Here is a 26,061-nt window from a genome sequence, read left to right as displayed (position 1 = left end):
GGCTTCCGAAGTATACTATTGGCTGAAACAAAACTGTTTACACAAAAGACAGACCAAAACAATTTTCATGCTAAACTTGTCATAAAACACTTTGTGCCAGAAATGTTTCAATTCTCAGTGGCTTAGAAAGATGAGAGGAGAACAAATAAGAAGACAAGTTTGTAACGTGAATGTTGTTGGTAGGCCTACACCATGTGCTTTTTATTTCATACAAACTTCCAAAATATAATGTAGATAAAATCACATGTAAATGGAGGTTTTTTCAACAAACCACTCAACGGTACTGTTCACAATGGCAAATAACACACTCATTCTTTGACAGTTGGAGAGAGGTAGAAGTGCATTCAGTAATTTTAGTAGCAGTTAGTAAACAACACTGTAAATTAGAATGATCTAAATTCCAAATTCAAAACATCTTAAAACGTTTTTTAAGATTTATTGAAATGCTAGTTTTACTTTAGTGGTACATATCACGTGTGGGTGAGATGGGCAGCACACTGCGGCGGTAGGACGGCCCGATGGGGCTCATCCTCTCATGGTTGAAGCTCTCCACCTTTCCAATCTGTCGCAGATAGAAGAGCAGAGTGAGCTTTCGGGTCATGGTACGGAGGGCCAGGAAGGAGGCCAGGATCTGGGCGAGGAGGAAGAGGAGGTAGAGGGAGTGGACAGCTCTCTCCAGAGGCAGGATGATAATTCCTTCATCGGTGAGGAAGAACAGCAGCACTGGCAGCTGGAACATAAAAGACAGAATCCAGAAGGCTGCCAGCTCTGGCACCTGATGACAGGGAGGGAGGAGGAGAGATAGGATATGTGTTGGTGGATGGAGGCGATGCAGAGATAGAGCAGTCAGGCATCAAATGCATCAGTTGCAACCACATGAGACCACACACACACACACACACACACACACACACACACACACACACACACACACACACACACACACACACACACACACACACACACACACACACACACACACACAAACACAAAAACACACACACAAACAAACTTAATAGACAGTGGTAGCTGAGAGCTGATTGTTTACACACGCGGGGAGAATACTTAAGAAGCCACTTCTTTTATCTATGATAAAATAGCTGTGCATTGTGATACAGAGAGGAAGTTGCTTTGAATTACCTTTTCTTTAAGGTTGCCAATGTAGCCAAGATAAAGTCGGACCACTTCAACGACTGTGAGGAGGATCACCCCGGTTATGAGAAGAGCCTGGTAGTACCCGGGAAGATAATAGAACTGGAAATAAAGCAGAGCTGCAATGTCAGAAAGATGTGAAAACACTTTTTTTAGCATTTCAAGGACTTCAGACAAAGCGCTATTCGGCTGGCAAACAATCCCATAAAACACTTATACAGTATGTGTAGTTGCTTTCACCTTCAAAGTTTTCCAATTTTACACTGCAGATATAATAAATGATTTCAATTTAAAACAACTTCTGCTATTTTTAAAAGCACCCCCAGTATTTGTTATTGTTTTTGTTTGCTTGAGTTATGCTTTTGCATGGATACGTGTAATAGGTGAAGCAGGAATCGCTCTCAGTAATCAGAAAAAAGCTTGAGTTTACTATGTTTCTCCATATGGCACTAGTGATGCAAGATGACATCAAATCTGTACAATGAAGGAGTTTATGGAGAGCCCTTTCCTTATTTAATCAGTAGCAATTATAGCTATTGAAGTTATCCACAATTGCTTTTCTTCTAGTTATAATACAAAGTAAACATATAAATAATTGACTAGAAGCAATTGTAATTAGATATATTTTAAATGATTTTCCTTCCAATACTTCATTACTACTTGTGAAAACTTTTATTCCAAATATCTCTTAATCGTAATTAGTAAATGTTTACCATTGACTTCCATTCAATCTCAACAACAGATTCTTCTTACAATTTCTTTTCAATTCCTGGTTTCAGTTTTAGTCAGAGGACGGAGGAAATCTACAAGGAAAAAGTTTATCTACGGATAAATTGTGAATAATCTAATTGTCACAGATTGAGTTAATTGAATGACTCCCCTTTAAATGTTTTATCAAAAATTAGTGTTATAATTAGTATTGCTTCCCAAACATCCAACTTACCTTTACTTCCAACATGAACACAGCAGAAAACCACCAACAGGGGAAATAAAACAGATTGAAGTACAGCAGCATCTGCAGGGGGAGGTGAGAGACCAGCTCGTTGACCACTGTGTGAAGAATAACAAAAGGATATAAATAAGCAATACTGTATATTTCATTACATCCACAATTTGTTTTATAGTAATTGCACCGTTGCATAGTATCTTCCACAGTTTAAGTTCCAGGGGTCAGCCAATATAGGTGTACAGACAACCCAGTCTCATGGCATTTCGTGTTCACCAACACGATTTTTAATCTATTGATTCGTGTTCACCAACACGATTTCCCCCTTTTTTTCGTGTTGCACAGCACGATTTTAAAAGCAATGTATTTCTATTGGTAGTCTCATGGAATTACGTGTTATAGGAAGACCGGAAGCTGTGTGGTTAATAAAAACATGATCTTACTCAATATCAAGCCACAATTATTGCTTTTATTTTAAATCGTATAATTTCTGACTTTTGTTGCCGTCTGTGAGGAAAATAAATGGGGCTGAGAGCCTCAGGATACTGAAATCTGTATTTTTAAATCTTTTTTTCCTTCTAATTTGTTATTCTTTTCAAAAATAACACACTGTTATTTACTCAACAATAACACATAATTATCCTTGTTTTTATTTATTGTTTTTTTCCATAATCTCTGGATTTTTTGACGTCCGTCAGGAACTGAATTTCAAAATAAAAATAACCGGAAACAGATGTAGGCCTCTAGGAGTTTAGGATGGCCGAAGACACTACACTACCCATAATCCCCAGCTATCGTTTAGGACTACAGTCCCCGTGATTAATCTTCAAGCTCCGGGATTGGATGTTGGAGTGGCAGTGCGCCAAGGTTAGCCTAGCGTCAAACATCTGTTTGAAATGGAACGAAACCACGCCAGACTATCCAAAACGGGAATCGAACGCCCCCCCAGAACTACACATGCTGGCTATTGTGTTTCGCAAAATGTTCTATGGGATGTCTCTACTGAATGTTTTTGTTTTTCCCACAATTACAAGTTGCCATGACATTGGTGTTATCAAATGTAAAACATATAATTAATAAATGGGTGAAAATCGCTTGTGTCCATAATGCGCAGCATTAATATATACCCACATGACAGCTCATTGTTACTTTGTAATTCTACTCCACTACAATACAGAGGTTAACCTGGTATTTTTACTCCACTACACTTATTTGAGTTACTTTGCAGATTCTGATTAATGATGTGAAAAATAAACAACCCTTAAGTTAAATCAGACTTTAGTTACACCTGAGTAAAATTCAGGGAAGCTGATTCTCAAGTGCCAACAATCAGGAGAGATCAGGGCCGGCCCTGACCAATTTGCTGCCCTAGGCCAAATTTTAGCTGGCGCTACAAATCACTCCCCTTTTAAACTGTATTCTTGTTTATTAATAACAACTTTTTTGTACTGTCATATAGTATTTTATACCTGTTTTTCATCTATTCTCTTATAACTATAATGATCATATAAAGGTGTGCCTTTACCTCATTGAGCTGAGGCTATCAGGGCCTCTCAGTCTTTCAGGAGAGAGCTCTCTAAAGCTCTCCCCCCCGCGGCCGCTTACACCGTAAAGTCTAATGTTAATAAAAGCACACAGAAGCTGTATACGTTTTTTGGGAGTTTGATTAATTTTAAATTGACACAAATACAAAATTAAAAGCTATAATTGCACACTAAAACCATTATTTCAAAAAAAGAAAAATTTCACATAAAGGTTTTTACTGGGGCTGGGGCAGTTCAATTTCTTTTTATTTTTTTATTTCAAACCTTTTTATTTTATTTACATTTTTGGCGCCCCCTATGGGTTGATGCGCCCTTAGCATTTGCCTATACTGCCTATGCCGAGGGCCGGACCTGGGAGAGATATTTGATAGTTGGTGCTTGAGAAGACTAAACATTTATCTGCAATTGACATGAATGGAAACGAGTAATAAAGTATATTCATTACTCGTTATTCTCTACTAATAGTTAATTAAAGACTGTATAATGGCTATTTTGCACATCCCTTTCAAGATTTTCAAAGGTTATTGACATATCATACACAATACGGTCTATGCAATGAATGAAAATCTTGGGTCACAGGTTCCTCAAAAGCGCATTACAAGACATCTATCAATATGTGTGTATACCTCCACCATTAAACTGTCATATTCTGCACATTTCTTACACTATCTACATACATAAGAGTATAATTCATATGTATAATATCAGTTAAAATAAGTGCTTCAACATAGTTAACATTGCAGGAAAGCAACATATTAGGCGTTAAGTACTTTGTCAGGCTTAATATTTATCTGTAGATACCCCCAAAGCTTTTTTCTTTTTTTAAAAGAAAGACCTTAATCTAAAGTACTATTTAATGTTTAAATAAAGGTTCATTCGTTTTTCTGTTTTGCACCTCCTCCTATTAATATCTTTGGACATCCTGCAAAACATACAGCACATTAAAAACTGGATGACCATCATTTAAAAAGTGAACACAAAATCTTATGTAATCTTGGACTAGATTTGAAACAAGCGGTCAAAACATCAGTATTGGTGAAAAACAGGTTTTTACTCTTTTTAGTGCTAAGCCAACTAAAGCTATTTCTTTGTGAGTAGTGTTCACAATGTTTTGTCTATCCCTCATAGAAACATGATATTAGATTTTATTTCAGTAACACATATTTCCATATTTTCCACATATTGCATCACTATAATGTGATGTAATGTATATATTATACTGCACAGCAGTATACTATTTGGTAACAGTTGATAGAAACAGTAACCCACCCGAAGCGTCCTCCTGCTCCCTGGAGAAGTCGCTGTCTGCTGTTCTGTTGTTAGTAAACACAGAGCCTCCCATGTAGGCCAGACCCATCTGCAGGGTCTCGGGAACAGGTGAGTAAAACACAGGCATTGTGGGTAGAGCTGGGAACCATGACAGAGTCAAGAAATCAGGAGGCAAAACGGTCCAAAACTGTGTTTGTGTTGCAGTGCCAATCCCTGTTGTATTAAGTCACACACAGTACACAAATGGATGAAGGCACAAATACAAATGGACACACAAGACGCATGCTGCCAGACTCCACTGCTAATCAGATTATAGCGGGGGAGGCGGGTTGAGGATCAGGCTGAGACAGCAGCATGGCACTTTGTTAGTAGGCTAAGTCAGTAAGTGGCCGTTTATATGATGCACAGCAAAGTTGTTTATCAAAGTAGAGTATTCAACATTTATTTAAGCTTTACGAAGTCAAATATGGACTGAATTGAATTACGGAACAGTGTAGATTCATAGAAAAAAGGAAATCTTCCTTAATTGTGCATCCGTTCTACTATACAAATGGATCATACCTAAAACTTTTATTCATTCATAGATCCATTTTCAGAAATGCAACCCTTTAAATATGAGTGTGCTTACAAAATATGTATACATATGTATACATTTCTGTATAATATATGATAGGATTTTCTTGTTTGGAATAATGGTAAAACATTGATTAAGATGCATTTGTATTATTTGTGCAGCACTAGAATGCGTTACCCCCATAGTGGAAACATGGAACAATTGATACATTTTGTAGAAAATAGAAAAAAACAAAAAATGTGAATCCAGGTCTCCTGATTAAAAGATAGATATTGAGAAGCTTTATTTTAATGCTGGCTGCGGGATAATTTGTCTTATTCTAAATTAGTTTAAATGGGGACACTTTTGTCCTTAAGGGTCTGGGTGTCTGTATTTTAGCTAGACAATGTTTAATATACTTTTTATAGGAGTTGAGGTTATGTAATAACACAGCCTGAAAAAAAAAAACATTTACATTAGTGATGCACAAGGGTATAGCTTTCCAGATAGCCTAATAGGGACCTCGGGCACAATCAATGACTCAATCCACTCCATCTTTTTTATTTATTTTTATTTAAGGCATTTAAACTGAGTAACAAAGCGATGACTAACACGCTGCTGCACACCGCACCGGGCCAGCAGGTCCTCGGAATGGTGCCTGGCTTATCGTTTTAGCCTTGGGGCCCCACTCGTCATTAATGTGACCCGGATGCAGTGGCAGCGTTTGGCCACATGGTGTCATCACAGCTCGTCCTTGGGGGGGCGCAGGGGGAACTGCTGGAACTCCTCTGGCACCTCTTCCCCTTTCTGGGTCCTCTTGTAGAAACCTAGTGAGTCCAACAGGCTGCTGATCTCCTCTGCCTTCATTTCCTTCACAGGAACAGTCTGACGGGTCGGGAAGAAAACACATTTGGACACATGGTGAAAGGTTTAAAAGTAGTAATAGAGTGTTAATGAGATGCATGCAGACAAGGATGTGTTAGCAGACATGCAGTATGTTCATATTCAAATAATTGATTCCTTCATACTGTTGATATAGAGGTCTCTCATGCACATTTATTTTCATTTACATTTTTCTACAATTTAGTGTCTGAAATAAATCTTCATATAAAGTCAAATTACAGTCTCAGAGGGCGCCCACAATATTTAAACTAAAATGGAACAATGAACATTAGAATATGAATGTGACACTCGAAAAACTCCTACATAATTGGAGGAAAATAATGTGTTAGAGCTAAAGGAAGCATATCCACAGTTTACTTTTAAATCACAGCAGTGGGTTATTTTTGTGCATGTATAAGGATAAGGCTATATACAACTGTTAATGTCTAATGCTGACCTGAATGCAGATTTAGTGGCTTTTCTAAACTGCAAAAAGAAAAAAACACTAGGAAACATTACAAAGTTGTAATTTCAGGGCATACAAATGCTAAAATTAAAGTCAGCAACTCACCATACTGTCTGTTTCAGTCAACTGTTCATTTGACAAACACTTTATATACTTTGCTACTCTTCCACTTTCTTGCCATCTGTTTTTTTGTGTAACTCTGTCTTGCATTTTCAAATACATTGGGTCTGTGTGACTTGGTATCTGTCAGACGATCTGAGTCTTTAAACTTCCCTGCATGAGTCTGTCCTGACATCCTGGAGCTCCTGGGATAAGCCGCATCAAAAGAGGGATGTGTAAAAGATCCCTGAACTCACATCTCACCTTTACAACCTCGTCTTTTTGGTTATAGAATATCAGATGGGGATTCTTCTCCTCCGATGAATCGTATTCCAAGTTGTGGCTACACAGGAAAGAAGGAATCAAGGGAAACAACAGTTCGGCAGTGTTGGGAAGAATAAAAAACAACCATCTGTTTTGCTATTTTTGGGCTTACTCAACATGATTTTAACTTGGAAGAGTTTTGGAAAGCTGGCACTGGACTTTGCAACTTGCTAAAAACATGGTTTTGTTCATAAAGGAGGTCATGAGAACATCTGTGGTGTTTTTCTTTTAAAAGGTCACGTCTGAACACACAGCCTTGAGGAACTGAAAAGAACAAGGATACTATAAAGCCCAGCGCTCCAGAAGAAAATGATGGAGCTCTGGCATTTTCTTTATGCCTCATCCGACCACACTGGGAGCCTGCAGGGACGAACACAGACAGATGTTAAAGCAGCATGACATAAAGCATTGTGCACGCTTCGTTCTAAGGTGCCTGATACATATATGTATCTCAGCAGAATGCATACCGACATGATAGCACATGGATTTTCCCTTTTTAAATGTGCTGCTCAATTTTAAGATTTTGTTGATTGCTCCAATAAGTCTTATTTCCGATAATGGAAAACAAAACATCCAAAATACTCAATTAAGTCTTTATTCTACTTCACATTGTATATTTGTGTCTGTAGATTAGATACCTTATTTGCATACTTTAACATAACTCTCCTGAAAACTGAACATGTAATTAGTCAACTGGGAAGTTATGGTTGGGGTTAGGGTTACACTGAATGATGAAGTTTCTTGCCAAATCCATCGAATTCAACAATACATATCTTGGAGATTTTCTCAAACTTGGAGCCAAATATATCCTCCTTAGTTGTTTTTACATATCCCAACCATCCCGTTTTTTAAATGATCACACATAACTTAATTTATAGAACATATTGCTTATTTATTGTGACCTCTGTCTTCTTTCTATGTCTTTATTTACTGTCAGACCATCTCATCCTTGCACCAATATCACAACATTCTGAACATAGACATGGCAAGATATCAGCATGAAGGTTTTTTGGATATAGCCCAGGAAGGATTTCCATATGTACTCACCAGCAGTTTACCTCTAGCTATATCAAGCTGTTCTTCAACCTCTGTGTTGTTGTTAGTGTCTGATGCCCTGACAGCCAGGACAAGCGTGATCACTAAGAAGGCCCACATTTTTGAATGACAAATAAGTATCCTTAGGTGCTTTTGCCTAAGTTATTACCAACAATAACTAACCCTGTAATCCACTTGGACAGTTATCAGGGTGGACAAGACCATAGCACATTCCTGTAGGGGAGCAGTGCCCTCATGTGTTAGATATTTCTTACTGTTTAATGTTGGTTTTCTATCACAAATACTAAATGATCCAAATGGTGGGCCACTGGTAAGCCATAATGCTATTTTGCTTCAGTTTAATTTGTTAGGATGTTTTGGAAATGTCTAAAGACCTACGGAGGCCCCCCGGCTTTAAAGTTGATAGTTTCTTCCACATCAGATGTTACTGGGAGTCCACAGACACCTCAGAACATCTGCGCTCTTATCACTTTTTCCCATTCAGTTCACTTACAGGTGGTTGATGGCCAATAAGCGCCAGCCACACTCTCATAACTGCTGGGAAGCTAAGACGAGATGGATTTGTACAGGTGTCCTTAAGGAAATAAATCACTTGTTCTCATTTGTCACTTTAATTGAAAATATGTTATTTAAGAAACTTTTCTTAACTTCCGAACAACATTTAAAAGTATATTGATCCCGAGGTATTTGTTTTTTGTTACTGGTGGTGATGCCATAATCCCAAATGATACCAAAGGTGAAATAACCATGTTACATGTATAATTTAGGAACATGTATATTCACAAATGTAAAACAATAAATGTCATCTTATTCAAACAAAGTATGAAAAACTGCCACTCATATAAGTCGTACTAAAATATTTTATAATTATATTTAGTTTTGTAGCCTAGACTTTTCAATCTTACACGAAAATTATGCTTTTTACATACAAAATGTAAATATGAAGATACTCTCTCTACTATAATGACCATTAACCTACATAAAAATGGGGAACAGGGGAAAGAATCTTGGCAGGCTCAGTTACAATTCATTTGCATATAGCTGTAAATCCAATTTATATGTTTGTTTAATTCATACAGAGCAATGAAAACAACATTAGTTTATGTTTGCCAGGCCCTTAACACTGCCCAAAAAAGCAGCAAAACAGCATATCTCGACTATTCTTTTAACTTACATTTTTTTGAATGATATTCTCTGCCTGCCCTGGGCATTGTTCAGGTTATTTTCCAAAATGTTTATCTTATGACAAGTTGTTCTATTGCATAATGCAGATCCTGAAGTAAAACATCAGCCACTATGAATCTGCCACCCACCAGTGCAATGAGTTGTAGTTCCATGAGAAGAAATGTTCAATCCCATTAAGTATTGGTGTAGGAAATCAGAACTCAGAAAAACACTGCCCATTAGGAAACATCCATCTCCCTCAAAACTACTCTTTGAAGGCTTCTCATTTCTCTAATTTCCCCTCCTCGACTCCCTTCCTCGACTCCTATCCTCGTATCTTAGTCCCGCCCACAGGAGATGCGAGCGGAGGAGTCGAGGAGGGGAACCGAGGAGAGAGGAGTGGAAACAGCAGGCGTTTAGAGAAATGACATGTCCTCCAACATGGCGCGCTGAAATCCATTTCCGGGTCACTACCGGAGGACCGAGGAGTCGAGGAGTCGAGTAGGGGAAATTAGAGAATTGAGAAGCCTTCCATGTTGTAAATAAAAAGCAAATCATGTGCATCAGGTCAGCACAAGAGGGCAGCAGCACCCTCATGTAGACTTTACAGCAGTTTGGCGGGTAAAATGTACTTCCAAATCCTAGCCACAGACAATTATGTTTCCAACTAAAATAAACCATTCTTGCCTGGAATGCTGAAGCAAAACCATCTCTCTGTTACTATCTTTTCCAGACACAGAGCTCTGCAGTTTACAGCCTCCTCTGCATGTACTGTTTGAGATTATGTGTCAAATGGCTGTAAAACAGTCCCTATTTTAACGAGGTCTCCTCCCCTCTGCAGCCATCGTAAATATATGGGCCTGTACACTTCTCTTTCTGGAGTTTATATCTTTGTGTTTGAACGTTCCACTTTTGTTTCCCTCAATGTCTGAAGTAACTAAAAGAGTCGATGCAGAGAAAGAAAGTTGATGAGAGAGGGTAGGTAACACAATGAGCAGTGGGGGTGGGGTGACTCCACAGTCTATAAGTGTGGATGCATACCATATGTTCACATTCAGCATGTTTCAGCTTACATCATGAGGCGCATGCCAAAAAGGGGATGTTGTTATCATTAATGTGCTGACAAAGGGGAAAACGCAGCCATGTATAACCAGAGATTTAAAGAAAGAGACTCATGGACAATGAAGACGTTTACATAATCCGTAATGAGCAACTTTTTCCAGTAGGAGTTTTTGCAAATTGCAACACTTGCAGCTGGCAAAAGATCAAACGCTTAAACACCTCACTGTAATCCTGCCTCCCTCGGAGAGCTTGTTATATAGACACACACACTTCCTGTTTCTCCAAAGCACCGGATGCTGCCTTCCAGCCAGTGGGACAATTTGTGTTTCTGCTTTGGGTCTTTAGTGAGAAATGTTTGGCTCTGAAGTCTTATTTCTCTGTGCTTTAGAGGGGACATGTATTCCTAAGGATGACCAAGGGAGATGAATACCAAATCTAACTTTGTGCATAAACATAAACACAGTGTGTATGTGTATGTGTGTGTGTGTGTGTGTGTGTGTGTGTGTGGGTGTGTGTGTGTGTGTGTGTTTGTGTGTGTGTGTGTGTGTGTGTGTGTGTGTGTGTGTGTGTGTGTGTGTGTGTGTGTGTTTATCTGTCTGGAGCCCTCGGGGCATCTTGGGGGGAAGCCTGCTGCCTGTCTGCCTGCTGCGCTCCAGTCTGCTTATAAAGAAGAGAGGCAGTGTTGAAAGGAGTGAGGGCTATGTGGAGGGCTTCATTCAATACAATGCCAGTGTGCTGCACTGTGTATTATACATTAAGTGGACATAACCTCATGGAGGTTCAGGCTCGAGGCACAAAACTGTATTTCCTCCACTGTGAAACTAAGTTTATTCAGCTCAATACATAAAACAACATGGCATCTGGTTAAGAAAACTCCAAACTTCCTGTGTGTTCCTGGTTTTCCTCTCCTATAATGCAAAATATAAATAGAAAGATGTTTTTTTTATCATTTTATTGTCATGTTGTTGCTGTCTAGATTGTGATTGTGATCTTAACAAAGTGATAACGAATAGTTTAAATTACAATAATATTGGCAGTTGACAAAGTAATACAAAAAGGGGTAATTGGGTAAAATGTCTATATCCTAACAATAACGTAAGCAAGTTAACAGCTCATGGAGGAAATAACAACGCCCTAAGTATGAATTAGCTATTAACCTAAAAGAAGTGTCTCCAATTTTGCCCCACACAGGGAGGCTGCATAAGACCCTCTTTTTACATTGTGACACTCCCAGGGTGACAAATACCAATGCTTGGGCAGTGGTCATTAGCATCTTGATACCGACACACAAGACCCCCTTTAGCATCAGTATGAGATGCACTGTCTTTCAAGTAACTTGATGTTATTTCCACCAACCCTAAACAAGAAAGAAACTAATAGTGATTTCAAAGCACAGTCCAACAGTTGGCTCCAACTGTCCAACAGTTGGCTCCAACTTAGCATACCAAAAATCACCCAAAAAATGGTGATTGGAATATCTCTGTCTAAGTGATAAAGTGCTTTCTGCGGATTAAAAAATGTTAGTGGCTCAGTTTTTCCTTTGACTTTTAATGAAGGAAGCATTTTGATGTGCTTTGCATACACAGGTGGGTCTCTAGGAAATGATTTTACATTGATGTTCTAAGCACCATCTGGCTTGTTAGAAAGGGCTCCACCGACAATGGTAATGACCACTTCCTTAAAGAAAAAGACCAGCAAAAAATACCTGCATACACTCAAACATTTTTGACAGAAAATGCAGAAAGACCTCAAATAAGTGGTAACAGTGCCTGAATTCTGTCACATTAAGGATATTGGGCGTTTTATAATTTCGCTCTTCGCTGTGTAGTATTTAAAAAGGATGAAAGGAAAAAAGAGGAATGATGTGAAGACTGCTTGTGCATACTTGTGTGGCCTGTTGAATGCTGGTGTCCCCTCAGTTTAACAATCTGGTTTCAGCCACTTTTCTAACACGTAGTCACACTGCTGAAAGGTCCTGTAAATAATTGATTCCTCACACTCTCTGTGTCGGTGTTCGGACCCTGATCTCTGACCTCTGAGAGGGGGGCTGATCAAAAGAGAATTTCCCGGCTGAGGTCAAATAAGTATCACATTGCTGAAGCTACAACAAACGCAATACTTGTCTTTTGTAGGTCACACAGCAGAGCCACAACAATATTTGGCAACAAAGGCTCACCTTTAAGAATACAGCGATGACAACTTGGTGCTTTGGACATAATATTTGTGTCAAATTAAAAATAATTTCAGCAACATGTGTTTGCATATTTAAAGTTGGGAAGAGGATAAGGCAGAGAAGAAGAAGAAGAAGAAGAAGAAGAAGAAGAAGAAGAAGAAGAAGAAGAAGAAGAAGAAGAAGAAGAAGAAGAAGAAGAACAAGAAGAACAAGAACAAGAACAAGAACAAGAAGAACAATGGAGTGCAGATTTACAGAACCTCAGTCCAATGGTTTATTTATTGGAGTAAATAAAAGTGTCAGAGCTGAGAAAAGAATCTGCACATGAATTTCAAAAACAGAATTTGAATTGTGGGAACTGAATGTGGAAGTGTATAGAGAAGGATTGGAGTATAAGTGGGAATGGGGCGAGGGTGGCGGAGGGATTTGCACTGATGGATGTCCATTTGCTGGCCACATTATAGGAGCCGGGGGGCAAGCAGACAGCAACCGCTGCTCCCCTCCCTCTAATCTGTGTGTGGGTAATCAGAAACACATGGCTCCCCATAATGGCTCCAGTGTTGTCCTGTGAAGTAGAACGGGGCTGTGAGGGTCGGGTACACACCAGCACACAGCCAGGGTGACGGTAAATATACAGCTCACACTTCACATGCCAGTGCACTGCAACCACATACAGTAAAATACATCCTGGCACCAAAATACATGTAAAGGGAACTTGTTTTTTCAGGCTGTTTTCATAAGATTGTGTAAAGGTTGTCCTGAGCAGTCCTGAGTCACTAAGACGTGATAAAGCAAATCCTATGCGGTTTTAAGAACATTGAAAAGTTGCTGCAGGCTGAAGGCAAGTTACTCTGCAACGGCATGTGTTCTTATGAGTGATTTTGGCAAAAATATTTAAGTGAAAGTTTGGGTCTCAAACAACAAAGCTGTTGTAAGCTACAGTTGGTCGGTCGCAGACAGAACTGATTTTCGGGACAGTTGGGGTTCAGTGCATTAAAACATAAGCCTTCTGATTATTTTCCTTGGGTTTGGGCAGACACATTCGGTCTTGTGATCATTTTCCGTACCAATAGCTGGAATAACGCAGCAGCTTTCTCCCTCTCAGTCTCGCTCCCTCGCTCCAGGTTGGAGTGAGTGAGAAGCAGAGAGGAAAAACGAAAAAGAAAAAAAAAACTTTGGATCAGCCTGTGGAATTATGTGAAAGCTGAAACCTCAAGCCACATTATGAAGTCTGAAGTCCCACTTTACTGCACAGATAGAGGATGGATGGGTGTGTGAGGGAATAAAAGACGGAGGAGGGAGGAAGGAGTGAATGAGAGAGGAGTAAAACAGCCTACAGGGGAAAACAGGAGAAAGAGCCAGGGGTTTAAGAAAAAGAAAGAAAAAGAAAGAACGAGAGAGCATCTGACTGATCTGCTTTCTATTAACGATCCAAATCTTCTCCACTAATACGCTCATTCCATAGAATTATGCTGACAAAGGGGGGAAAAAATCCAGGGCAATTTGAAGCCACAGACAACTTTTTACACACCCCTCCATGTGAAAGAAAAGGTGGGGAAAAGAGGAAGAAAAATCTCCATCTGGATAGAGAGAGAGCAAATGTGGCTTGATTACATTCCTGGCCATGCATTTTCATTTGTATTTTCCACATTTACAGCACTTTTCAAGATGAAAACTGTGTTTATGTGAAGCTCTAAGTCCTAACACTGCTGGGATAATGATACATGGGTCCAGCTCAAAGTTGTTTGACATGCATGTCACGCATAAAGAAAAGGGTGGAATTAAAGTAAATAGCAGTTTTCAGCCTCATACATTGACTTTGAGCACTGAGACTCTGTCTTTCATCAACTTTATCCGAGCATCTATTTGGGAGGTCGGCTTGTTGTGTGGTTGCTCTTAATTTGTGATTGCTCTTAATTTGTGATTAAGAGCTGCCTTTTTATTTCCCCTCCATGCCACTGCAAGGGAGCTTGGGGTCTATTATAAGGGAAGTCTTAAATCGCGAAGTGAGTGGATGTCACTGGAAATCTATAAACACACATTTTATGCTTGTGCTGTCTCTCCTCCCAATTTTGGTTGACCTCAGTTCTCCGTGGCTTTTGCTTAAAAAAAGCACCAGCTCCATTTCCAGTAAATGTCATTTCATAGTTACTGCATTTCCACAGAGCTGAGAAACAACGTTTAACGTGTGAGGGGGACTGCATTAGACACTGTTTCTCGCAGACAGCGCGTCGACAGGGATGAGAGACGAAAAAAGCAGATCTAAATCTCCACTGGTTGTGTCTGATGCCATGAATGAGTTGGGGATATATGACTGCCTTTTAGGATATTCTGCTGCAACAGAAATACATCTGTCAGAGAGTGAACCATTTGGTGGTTTGAACGCGAAAACAAAATTGCTACTTTTGAATTGTTGTCAAAACCTCAGACTCTCTGTTGCACTGAGGTTTTTCAAGAAATAAGGAAAGTTAACAAAACACACAAGCATTTCAGCCTAAGGTTTTGGGAACACATAAGGTATTCGAACAGTAAAATATTTTTTAAACCACATGAGAGACTTGCCTTTCTTGAGAATATGTATGCATGCTAATAGAGGCTACTCTGCACTGAACGCCTACCTGTTAAGCCCCATAGCCCCCCACCGGCTAATAAACTATGAATGTGGCATACTCACTTAACGGGAAGAAACTAAGCTAACTGACTATATGAACCATTTTTACCGACACAAAACACAAGTCTCACAAGAAGCGTCTAAATGAGCCCTGAGCGAAAAAATTCTAACGCACTTAACACAGAACTCTAGGTATACATCGATCGATATACTTATTGGATCTGAACAAACAAGCTTTGCTAGAAAACTGAGATTCCACAGATTCTATAAATATAAGTATCATCACTGAGCGATCAGAACTCACGACAGGGGAAGCAAAACCAGACAACACACGACATAGCTTTAGGTAGCAAAAAACTGAGATATGCTCACCTTTTGCTGTTATTCTGTTCAAAAGTTGTGTTTAACCCTTTGGAGTCGACTGTCACGCCGGCGTGATCAGATAACATGACCTGTTCAAGCCGGTGCCGCTTAAAGACAACAGTCCGGACAACATTGCAGTGTGTTTCTGTCGAAAAAGTACTGGCTTGAAACAATATCCCAGTCTTTGTTTCATGCAAAAAGACCCAATAAACACGGAGATACAATGATATAAAGTTAATACATTTCAAAAGCATGAAAAGTGGAAGCACACATTTGAATATCTTCGCCGTATTTGATCATTTCACGAAACGGAAAATACTGGAAACTGTAGATTCTGCTCAACAGGATGTATTTACCAGGGAGGGGGTTAGGTAATCAGGTAAACGGAGTGATACGAAGCGAGACGAAAAGAGACGAAGAATGACGGCGGGAACCGAAGAGAGACGGCGGGAAATGGAGAGAGACGAAGATATACGAAGACAGGCGGCGGGAGACAAAGAGAGACGGCGGGAGACTGCGATTGAAGTAAAGTGACAGACATACATTGAGAATTTAGATATAGTTAGATAGATTTAGAGTTTTGAAGATTCAACTGATGAAGAGAACTCTGAACGTGAGTCAAGCTATGAGCTTGTTTTTGACATGGAGGAGGAGGAGGAGCCTGTGATGTTGCCCTCTGTGTCGTAGTTGACAGAAAGTGCTTTGAAGCGTGACACAGATAAAGACAGAAACAACAGATTTTTGTACATAATGTGTATATATATATCTGTATTATATTTATAATAACACTTTTGCCTTATCAGAATGAAATCCCATGTACATTGTTTAAGCTTTTAAATGTTTTGTTGTGCCTACTGTGTCACTGTTGACAGAACTTGAGAAATTAGGAAAAAAAGCCTATGGATACACCTGTTATTTGTTCATAACATTTGTATATAGGTTCATGCTACCTCATCAAACTTTCACATTATCAGAGTGACATCCCATGTATATATTTCCAGCTTTCAAATGGTTTCGTTGTGTATGTTTATGTTACCTACATGAAAAATAAGATCATTTTCAAAATCTGTTTTTACGTTTTTTTGTGATATTGGGTCCAAAATGTTCATATAGTATCTCAAAATGAAAGAAATAACTATCAGGTTATATAGGTGAGGTTGTCCTTCAAAAAAAGACACCAAACATTGACATGCCAAACATTTCTTAATGGTGTTTAGTAAGACAAATCAAAAGTATGCGAAAACGGCCAAATTAGCATTACATTTTTTTATTATGTTCAATCTGAATTTACTTTAAAATAAAAAAAATCTATATTGATTCTGACTCTTCTACATCCAACTCACAGGATTATCATTGCTTTGAGAAAAAAGATTATTAATTTACCCCTTTTAGAAGGGAAGATATGGTCATTTGTTCTGGGAATGTCATTTTCGAGCCTGAGACCTGGAAAACAGGCTCGGGGCATAACAGGAACCCCTTTCAAGTGTAACTCGACTCCACTTTCTTTCTGCTTTGCATTGCAGAAAATATTTGTCTTTTTCCCCCTCACTCATACATTTCTTTCTTCCTCTCCTTGCAGGGACTGAAATGGCTACCAGATGTGGTTCCAATCTGTTCCCGTTGCCATGGAAACACAGGGACTGTAATAGGTTTTCTGAGTCCAGGGCTTTTGGCTGACTCATAGGGCTTGAGTTTTAAAGCCTTGCTGTTTCGATGGACCTGGGAAACCAACACACTCTCACTCCATAATCGTCCAGGAGCGACGTTTGGTCAGGGTCCCATGGCGTGCAGTTGTGACGCTCCTAGGCTCCTTCAGCTTCATAAAGGGACGCAAATAGCTTTCAACTGATTGCAATGTATTCCCATGTGCGGCGGGATTTGACGCTCATGGAAGCACGGCATTCGTTTGTGTCGGCTGCCCTTAAAGGCAATGTGAGCGTCCATTCCCATTGGATAACGGAGAATTGTACACCCGGAAGTAAGTATTCCACTTACTGTCGATTGATTTTACAGTGATATCTGCACTACTCATAGACTAAAAAACACCAGATTATCCTTGTTAATTTCACAACATTGATTGGTTTAAATTGTGTGCAATGCTTTTGTATTTTTCCCCTTCGATTCGGAGAAAAAAATATTTTTTCGGAGTAAAGGATGGCAGAAGACACTACACTACCCAGAATCCCCAGCTATCGTTTAGGACTACACCTTGTGCTCTGTTTGACAAACCCCGGTTTTTTTCACCATTCATTGGCGTCTATTTCACGTGATCTTCAAATTTCTCCCTGCAGAAAAAAAAAACATGGCCGAACTTCGTTTTATTCTCGGTGGAAAATGCCTATTTTAAAGTTAGTTTGGCCATTAAAATGCGTTTTGATGTCATTTGATGCGAGAAATATGAGTTGTTATTTCAGATTATGTATGCAGTGGATGTACATGATCTTTAGTTTGCTAGTTATTACGAAGATTAATTCAGGAAATTGCGTCCATAGAACGTTTTCATTGTTACCAAGGTGGTTGCTAGGGACGCTGCTATCGATATTATTTCTGTTATGTTGTGTAACTGTTTAATGGTGTTATCTTTATTGCTACCCCCTTCCCCGTCAATAGTGTTGGTCCACAGCGCAAATGTATTAGTTTAACAAAATCCGCATCTAAAGATACGTTATTTTCCCCTGTGCAATTCCAGTCTCACATCTCACATCACATCGTCATTAACAAATAGACCGAAAACATTTAAAAAAAAAAAAAAAAAAACTTTATTCCGAGTGTGCTTGCTTTTCTCTTTGAAAGTCATCACATAACGGCATTGTAATACACGGTTCGGCTGCATTAAATATTACATCTGCCGTAGTTCTCTATTTATAGAGCCCTGATGAGAAGACTTCTAGACAAACATGAGGAACGTCACACTGAAAACGTGACGTGGATCATAAATATATCAGCAATTAAACAACATCTTACATTTCTTTTCACACAATACGTCTCTTCGCAGGACCAACACTAATTCGGCTGACTTTTATATTTGATCCAATTGGTAGATAGGCTGTATTTACACCATAAAGGTGCACAGCTGATAGAAAGGGACACCTGGTGGTTAAAGCATGTTATTGAATTTCATTATTTTTATTATTAGATATTAATAGGATCCCTATAAAGTATATTCATTACTCGTTATTCTCTACTAATAGTTAATTAAAGACTGTATATAATGACTATTTTGCACATCCCTTTCAAGATTTCAAGATTTTCTAAGGTTTATTCACAAACGGTGTAGTTATGCAATGAATGAAAAACTTGGGTCGCAGGTTCCTCAATAGTGCATTACAAGACATCTATCAATATTTGTGCAGACCTCCAGCAATGTTAACTATGTTGAAGCACATATTTTAACTGATATTATACGTATTATACTCTTATAAGATGTATATAGATATTTAATCTCCGGCCTTGTCAGGTATTGAACAATCAATAAATAAAGAACACAGAATTATTAAATATAAAACACAGAATTTGTGTGATTATACTAAATGATTTACAAATAAACACCACTGCATATTTACAACTGTTACACATGCTGATGTAACGCAAATGTTTCCAACTTGGGATCAATAAAGTATGTCTTATCTTAATTTGCCTCTAAACCTTGACAAGTGCATGTTTTAGGCTTATCAATTAATGTAATGTAATGTTATCAATTAACAACAGGAGGGGTCACAAACATAAGACCAGCTGTTAAATAAAGCTCTTCTGACCTTAGCTGGCATGTGGGTATTAATGCTGCCCGTTATGGGCACAAGCAATTTTCACCCATTTATTAATGATATGTTTTAAATTTGAGTGTTTCCTATCCCCTAAACCTCCAGGGATGTACACAGTATACTGGCAACTTCTTATTATGGGAAATACGAAAACGTCTTTTAAAACTACAACTCCCAGTAGAGACGTGCCATAGATAGAGAACATGTTGCGAAACAAAATATCGATAGCAGCGTCCCTAGCAACAAGTAACAAGTAGTTAATAATAATAAAAGACATTAAGAAAAAGGCATTTTAAACAGTCTTTAAAAAGCAACACAATCTACCTGCATTGCATTACTCTAAACGTGTAATAACGTGATTTAACCAGTAGGTGGTTTGGGTTAAAAAGCTGTCAAATTTACAGTGTTAACAAAATAAAATATACTGCTGTTTCTGGTTTAGTTTATATTTAGTTATTGTTTTGATATTTGTAACACAAAAGCGATGGAAAAAACCCACAGCAACACAGAAAATATGGTCTTAACATGACCCAGCGGTCTAGTAGTTAATAAAAAACAATAATATCAAAACAAAATATTACTACTAACTTTATTGTGAAATTCAAACTGAACGGTAAATGAATAGTTTTCCGGTCTATTCTGAGCCCGATCTCTGTAGATAAATACAAATAAAGAACTACGACAGATGTGTAATATATTTAATGCAGCCGAACCAATCACAGAGCTTGAGAACTAATCACGGGGTTTGTCAAACATAGCACAAGGTGTAGTCCTAAACGATAGCTGGGGATTCTGGGTAGTGTAGTGTCTTCTGCCATCCTTTACTCCGAAAAAATATTTGTTTCTCCGAATCGAAGAGGAAAAATACAAAAGCATTGCACACAATTTAAACCAATCAATGTTGTGTAATTAACAAGGATAATCTGGTGTTTTTTAGTCTATGAGTAGTGCAGATATCACTGTAAAATCAATCGACAGTAAGGGGAATACTTACTTCCGGGTGTACAATTCTCCGTTATCCAATGGGAATGGATGCTCACATTGCCTTTAAGGGCAGCCGACACAAACGAATGCCGTGCTTCCATGAGCGTCAAATCCCGCCGCAGATGGGAATACATTGCAATCAGTTGAAAGCTATTTGCGTCCCTTTATGAAGCTGAAGGAGCCTAGGAGCGTCACAACTGCACGCCACGGGACCCTGACCAAACGTCGCTCCTGGACGATTATGGAGTGAGAGTGTGTTGGGGAAACTGAGGGCGCCCCAGCTCCAAGTCATGTTTAGACTGGCAGCAGAACATGTCATCGAACCCCCCCTTCCCACACTCCTAAGCGTGACTTTTTGACCAAGCTTTAAGTTATCCTGTACAGTTGCTCCTTTGTGCTGCAGAGCAAGAGCAAATTTATGTTTCACACGTCAACCTCCAATACCAACTCAATAAAATGAACAAAATATGACTCTTAGCTAACTACACAGGGGATATGAAGAGGCCAAGCTCCATAATCGTACACAGGCCTCCCCCTTTTACATCCATTTAAAAGCAGCAGGCACTGAAATCCACCACACACGTATGTCGTACTGTACACATGCTCTATCAACACAGTTTATCCTGAAATGCTGTGCAGTGGTGACACGCAATGCTGATTTCCAAGCTGTGACTTTCCCACAGCATGTCAAGGATGAAGAGCCAGAGACCATGTGTTGGTATGCTCAGCTGAGAATCTCCTCCATCTGTGAGTTGAGGATGGGCAGATGGAGGCAGTTGTGTCAACATTCCTCTCCATATTGGCAATGAATCAAACTTCAAGCCATTGTCACATGAAAAATGAGATTGTTGGGGGGGCTAGAGTTAGGCTGATGGTCCTTATAAGAGCGTAAAGTGATTTGAGAATCAAGACCAGGTCTATAGCTGGGAGGAAATTGAAAGACTTAAACCACTCAGGCTGTAGGCTACACATTGGTTGTTTGAGCTAACTGCTAGCACCAGCATGCTAACATGCTGCAATGGCAATGTTTATGTGGGTAGCCTAATGTTTACCATGTTCTCTATCCTAGTTTAGTGTGTTAGCATGCTATCAATAGCTATAGCTCTCAACTTAAAATACAGGTTAGGCTGAATAGAATGTCAATAGCATTAACATTTTAGGGATAAAATAAACGTACTATAATTAAGTATTCAGGGTCCTAATTTGTCCAAACCCAATTCTATGGCAATCCATTAAATAGCATAGTTGATACATTTAACTTAAAATGGCAAATCTAACGTCATGGTGGTCCAAGGAGAAAAGGCATAATGATTCAGCACCCAAAACCCATGAATATAAGATTTAAGACATGAATAACTACAGAACATTTTAAGACAATCCATTCCGTAGTTGTTAAAACAATTTTAACAAGATACAAATAGCTAAACAACTGACATTGCCAACCTTTGAGCTAAAGTGCTAGCAAAGTGCCCTAGCTAAAAAGGCTACATACTAAGTGTCACAATTCAATTGCTAGATCTGCTCTAGAGAAAAAGAAGAAATGCAAACGTTTGTTTAGTTAAACGTCTTTTTAGAAAAGTCTGTTAAGGTCCAATTGCAGCCCTTGGTTGTCAACATCAATACAAGGCAAAATAGTAACAGGCAAGTCTCTGAGGGAAAAAAAAAAGTGGATCATAAATCAGACTCAAAGTTAACACGGGTCGAGAAAAATCCTTAGGACATTTTGTATTAGTAACCCAGATATACACAGTAAGCAGAACACCATGTCAAAAGAGTAGACAAAGTTGTTTCGCCTTCTGGTTTCAATTACCCATCACATGACCTATCCATCCATGCTCCATCCATTCATGCTCCTGCTTTGCCTTGCGGCCCAGTGCTGCTATATCCCTCTTCTCCCCGCCAAAAGAGGACACATATGCAGCGCGTGATTAACTCCTTAGCACAGACTTTCCACTGTTTCCCCCTCTCATGAAAGGAGCTCTTGTCCCCACATCCTGAAGGAGCCATATGAACAGTTCCCTGGTTCCCTCAGGCTCTTTGAAGAGCCGCTGTGACCCAATGACTCTGGCGGACTCCTGCCACGTCCCGGTAGCCCAGAGTCACAGGAAAGGGTCATATATCAATCAGATTTAGAATGAATCTGTTTGAAGGATACAATAAGAGATGTATGTGGCATATTACCCATATTATTATTAGTTGAATGTACACAAGACATTTGGAGAAGATGCCAAGGAGAGGGCCTGACCCCATGAGAATGTATCAGGTCAATTAGTGTATGATGAATGACATTGCAAAGCGATTAAATGAGGATGGATTTTTAAGTTCTGTTTTTTATAGAGCTACATGTATTGCTTTTTTTATTCCAAAGAAGTAAATGAGAAAACACCAATTTAATACCCTTACACAAATGGAAATCAATGTTTTGCTAAAAACAAACCACAAAAGACAAAATATACCTTACAGTTGGTAACGTTTCTGCAGCTTTTCAGGCCCTTCTTTACAAAAATGCACTGTGTACCTATAAAAACAGGCATGGGCCAGTCAGATAAGAATTGCCACTTCATAATAACACAAAGTTATGTTTTTAAGTATATGCAATTATTTCAACAGTGGTATCATAGTAGTATTGTACAATCCTTTCCGTATGAGTTTATCTTATTTATGGGGGCAATCATAACAACTGAAGGGAACAAAAAGGTTACAGATTTCCGGTGCAGCTATTAATGCCGTATAATTACAATCTGCGTCATGCAGTTAAGTGTTAAACAAACAATAACATCAACAGAGAACAATTACAAAGCCAATGTAAACTTTACAAGGTGGAAAGTACTCATACTGTAGGTTTGCTTCAGAGCTTAGAATAAGCAACATAACAAAGGAAAAAGGAAAAGCAAATACAACATGAAAGCCAGTTCATTGACACCAAGGAAAACAGAACTACAAAGGTCATATAAGCACAGCTTACAAAGATAATAAAAGTACACAAAGTATACAAGTAGAAAATGTTGAAAAAATAACCAAAGAAATGCGTTGTACCTTGATATAAACACATAAAATCAAGAAAAAAATTCAATTAGCTTTGAATTTAAAATATTCTTCAGCCGCAAACATACCAATGGCATATTGACAAACATGCCATAATCACCATAACAATCATCCATTGTTAAGCAATCATGATTAAATGCTACTTTCAAAATAGCTCTCCACCAATAAGTGACACAAACTGAATTATTCCAGTTCAAGTATTCCACCCCACCAACTTTTTGGTGTAATTATTTTATGATCTACACTTGAAATAAAAGTTGGCAACAACATTAAGGCAAACATGGTCTCATTGCTTAAACTGATCTACAGTTGAGGCACATTTTAAAGCTCAAGGCATGATACCACTTAACCTTACAGACCTACCCTTAAAACAAATAAAATCAAAGCACCCTGTTACTTTAGCATAAGTCTACTAGCTTAAGATAATACGATCCTTAAGGGGCAAAACATCCGTGACAAGATTTTTTTCCACTTAATTCCCCGATGGCATAAACAAATTCATGTGAGAGGGAGTAGCTCAGTTTGGGATATTGACCTAGTTTCTCGACTGAACTAAAAGAGCAGATAAAGACACATGGCAGTCTCCTCTTGTAATCGGATCTGTCGAGAATTCTACCAACAGTTATTGCTTTAAGAAAACAATATTTACTGCATCTGATTTACGAGCCGTCCTGTAGTATGTTTTACTAAAATACAGCATGGATACACTGTGGATGTTGCTGTAGTACAGAAAAAGGATTCAGTTTAAAAGTATTTCTAAGCATGACAAAGTGAGGAGATCAGATAGCTTGGGATTTTATTTTTGGTTTAGTGGTTTAGCTGACTGAATAAATCGTACAGTAAGAGCACATTCTAGTAATTTGGTGTTAGCCCAAGTATGAAAGAGGTTTAAAGCAGCCCTTTTTGCAGATAAATCAAAGCATTTGTTTGGGTTTCTACAAACATTGTCTGACAGAGTTAAACAAAGGAGAGCTAAGTGTTAAAATCCAAAATTGAAAAAAAGGTCTAAGGGAAGAGCCTTGAGATCAACACTAAAACTCAATGAGGAATTAAGTGTGACTTACAATAACAGAGGACTTTTAGATCCTAAATGTGGCATACTCGGGATGTCAAATTAAGTTGTTCAAAGAATAATGTTTCTTTATATTTTGGTATATCAAACTTTGATATAATAGTAAAATAGCCAAGGAACATAAAAAGGTTATTTCTTTGCTGAAGAAATTCTCCAACAATTCACACTTCAAGTGTTGCTCTAAATCGACAAGTATTGAACTGTATTAATGCATCTTGGTCCACAAACAAAACAAAGAAAGCAAAATAGCTTGCAATCCTTAAAGGATACAATTTTCTGGTTATTTTAAGTACCATTAGTACCTTCGGATAGCGCACATAAAAAAAGCTTTCTTTCCTACACCTGCATAGAGAATTACAGTTATGCAACCTCAAAAGCAATCCATATATAAATATAGTGGTGGAAATACTGCAATGGAATAGAGATGAATGAACTATGGAGGATGTTGCATAGTCGTTATATGATAAAGGATCCTTGAAATGTAATACAATGGTGTGTAGAGGTCATAATAATACAACTCTGACTTTGACTCAATTACGCCCTTGATTTAAAAGCATTTCTCAATCCTGGTCCTGGAGTCGCAACACACTTACATAGAAAATGTCCCTTGATTGAAAAACGATGTGGTTCACCTTACAACAAATCCATTTTAGTCTCTTTGAAATCCATCAAACACGTTGGTCATTTGTCTTAAAAAACCCTTATTTCACTACCTGTGGTGGCATGATGGCTGTCTTTTGCTGGGGCGTTTTACTTTCCGATGTATCCAAAGTACCCTCCTTGCCTTTCTTCCTTGGTGGCTTTTTCATGGGAGTTTTCTTTGGCGTGGGATCAAACATCGGGTCCCCTGCCCTTGAGCCGTTCAAGTCCTGCTTCTCCAGGCTCTTGGCTTCAGGGGTCCCGAGGTCGGTGGCGACTGGAGCCACCATTTTCTGGAGGCTGTTTGAAGTTGGCAGTAAGGGCTTGGTGGAGCCCTGCTGGCTTAATCCGCTGGAGGGGGTCCTCTTGGCTTTCTGTGGAGGTGTTGGCTTCTCTCGGTTTCCCTTGGGTGTGGAGAGACCGTTAGTTTTCGTCAAACCTGTCCCCTCGTTCCTGTTGATGCTTTGGGTTTTCTCCTTCAGCTGAGCAGCCAGGAGTGTGGCAGCCTCAGAGTTCATATGAGGGTGGATGACCTTGGGGCTCTTGGGTGGCTCCTTGTTGGTCTCCTTTGGAATGTCAGCACCCTTCTTCTCAGGTGAGGTGCTGTGGAAGCTACTTATCTTCTTGAGAGCATTCTGCACAACACCATTGATGTGCTCCATGTGACTGGGACTGCTGGGCTCATCCCCAGACTTCTTGCCTCGCAGAGGCTTGTGTTTGCTAGGGGAGCCATTGATGTCTGCCTCCTTCCCCTCTTGTTTTTTCTGTTGCTCACGGCTCCTCTCCTTCATTTTCTGCTGCTCCTCGCTTCTGGCTGAGCAAGTGCTGGAGCTCCTCTTTTTCTCCTTTGGCACTGCAAGGGCCTTCATTCCCCCATGCCCCTGTTGCTCTGGCTG

At 39.1% G+C, this 26,061-nt stretch overlaps 3 protein-coding genes across 3 annotated transcripts in view; all 3 read right to left on the bottom strand.

Annotated features, from left to right (window-relative positions):
- Positions 1–457: 457 nt before the first annotated feature.
- On the bottom strand, positions 458–5,038 carry LOC307044084 (transmembrane protein 17A; the record flags this gene model as incomplete). Its single annotated transcript, XM_079689126.1, has 4 exons — positions 458–775; positions 1,141–1,254; positions 2,096–2,202; positions 4,912–5,038. 4 exons carry the CDS (start codon positions 5,036–5,038, stop codon positions 458–460), a joined length of 666 nt encoding a protein of 221 aa, XP_079545252.1.
- A 980-nt stretch (positions 5,039–6,018) lies between these two features.
- selenoe (selenoprotein e) lies at positions 6,019–8,650 on the bottom strand. The gene is made up of 4 exons (XM_079688018.1): positions 8,283–8,650; positions 7,519–7,595; positions 7,176–7,254; positions 6,019–6,349 (listed from the first exon to the last, which is right to left on the bottom strand). The coding sequence occupies exons 1-4, from the start codon at positions 8,388–8,390 to the stop codon at positions 6,206–6,208; spliced, it is 408 nt and encodes a 135-aa protein (XP_079544144.1). The 5' UTR covers positions 8,391–8,650; the 3' UTR covers positions 6,019–6,205.
- A 14,073-nt stretch (positions 8,651–22,723) lies between these two features.
- The window catches only part of scarf2 (scavenger receptor class F, member 2), a 15,571-nt gene continuing 12,233 nt past the window's right edge, over positions 22,724–26,061 (bottom strand). Inside the window, exon 10 of the mRNA XM_079689871.1 lies at positions 22,724–26,058. Coding sequence (XP_079545997.1) covers positions 25,228–26,058 — 831 coding nt within the window. The 3' untranslated portion in view covers positions 22,724–25,227. The remainder of the gene's footprint in view (positions 26,059–26,061) is intronic.

The sequence above is a fragment of the Notothenia rossii genome (assembly GCF_949606895.1).
Source record: "Notothenia rossii genome assembly, chromosome: 6".
Lineage (NCBI taxonomy): Eukaryota > Metazoa > Chordata > Actinopteri > Perciformes > Nototheniidae > Notothenia > Notothenia rossii.
This window is presented reverse-complemented; position numbering and strand designations above follow the sequence as displayed.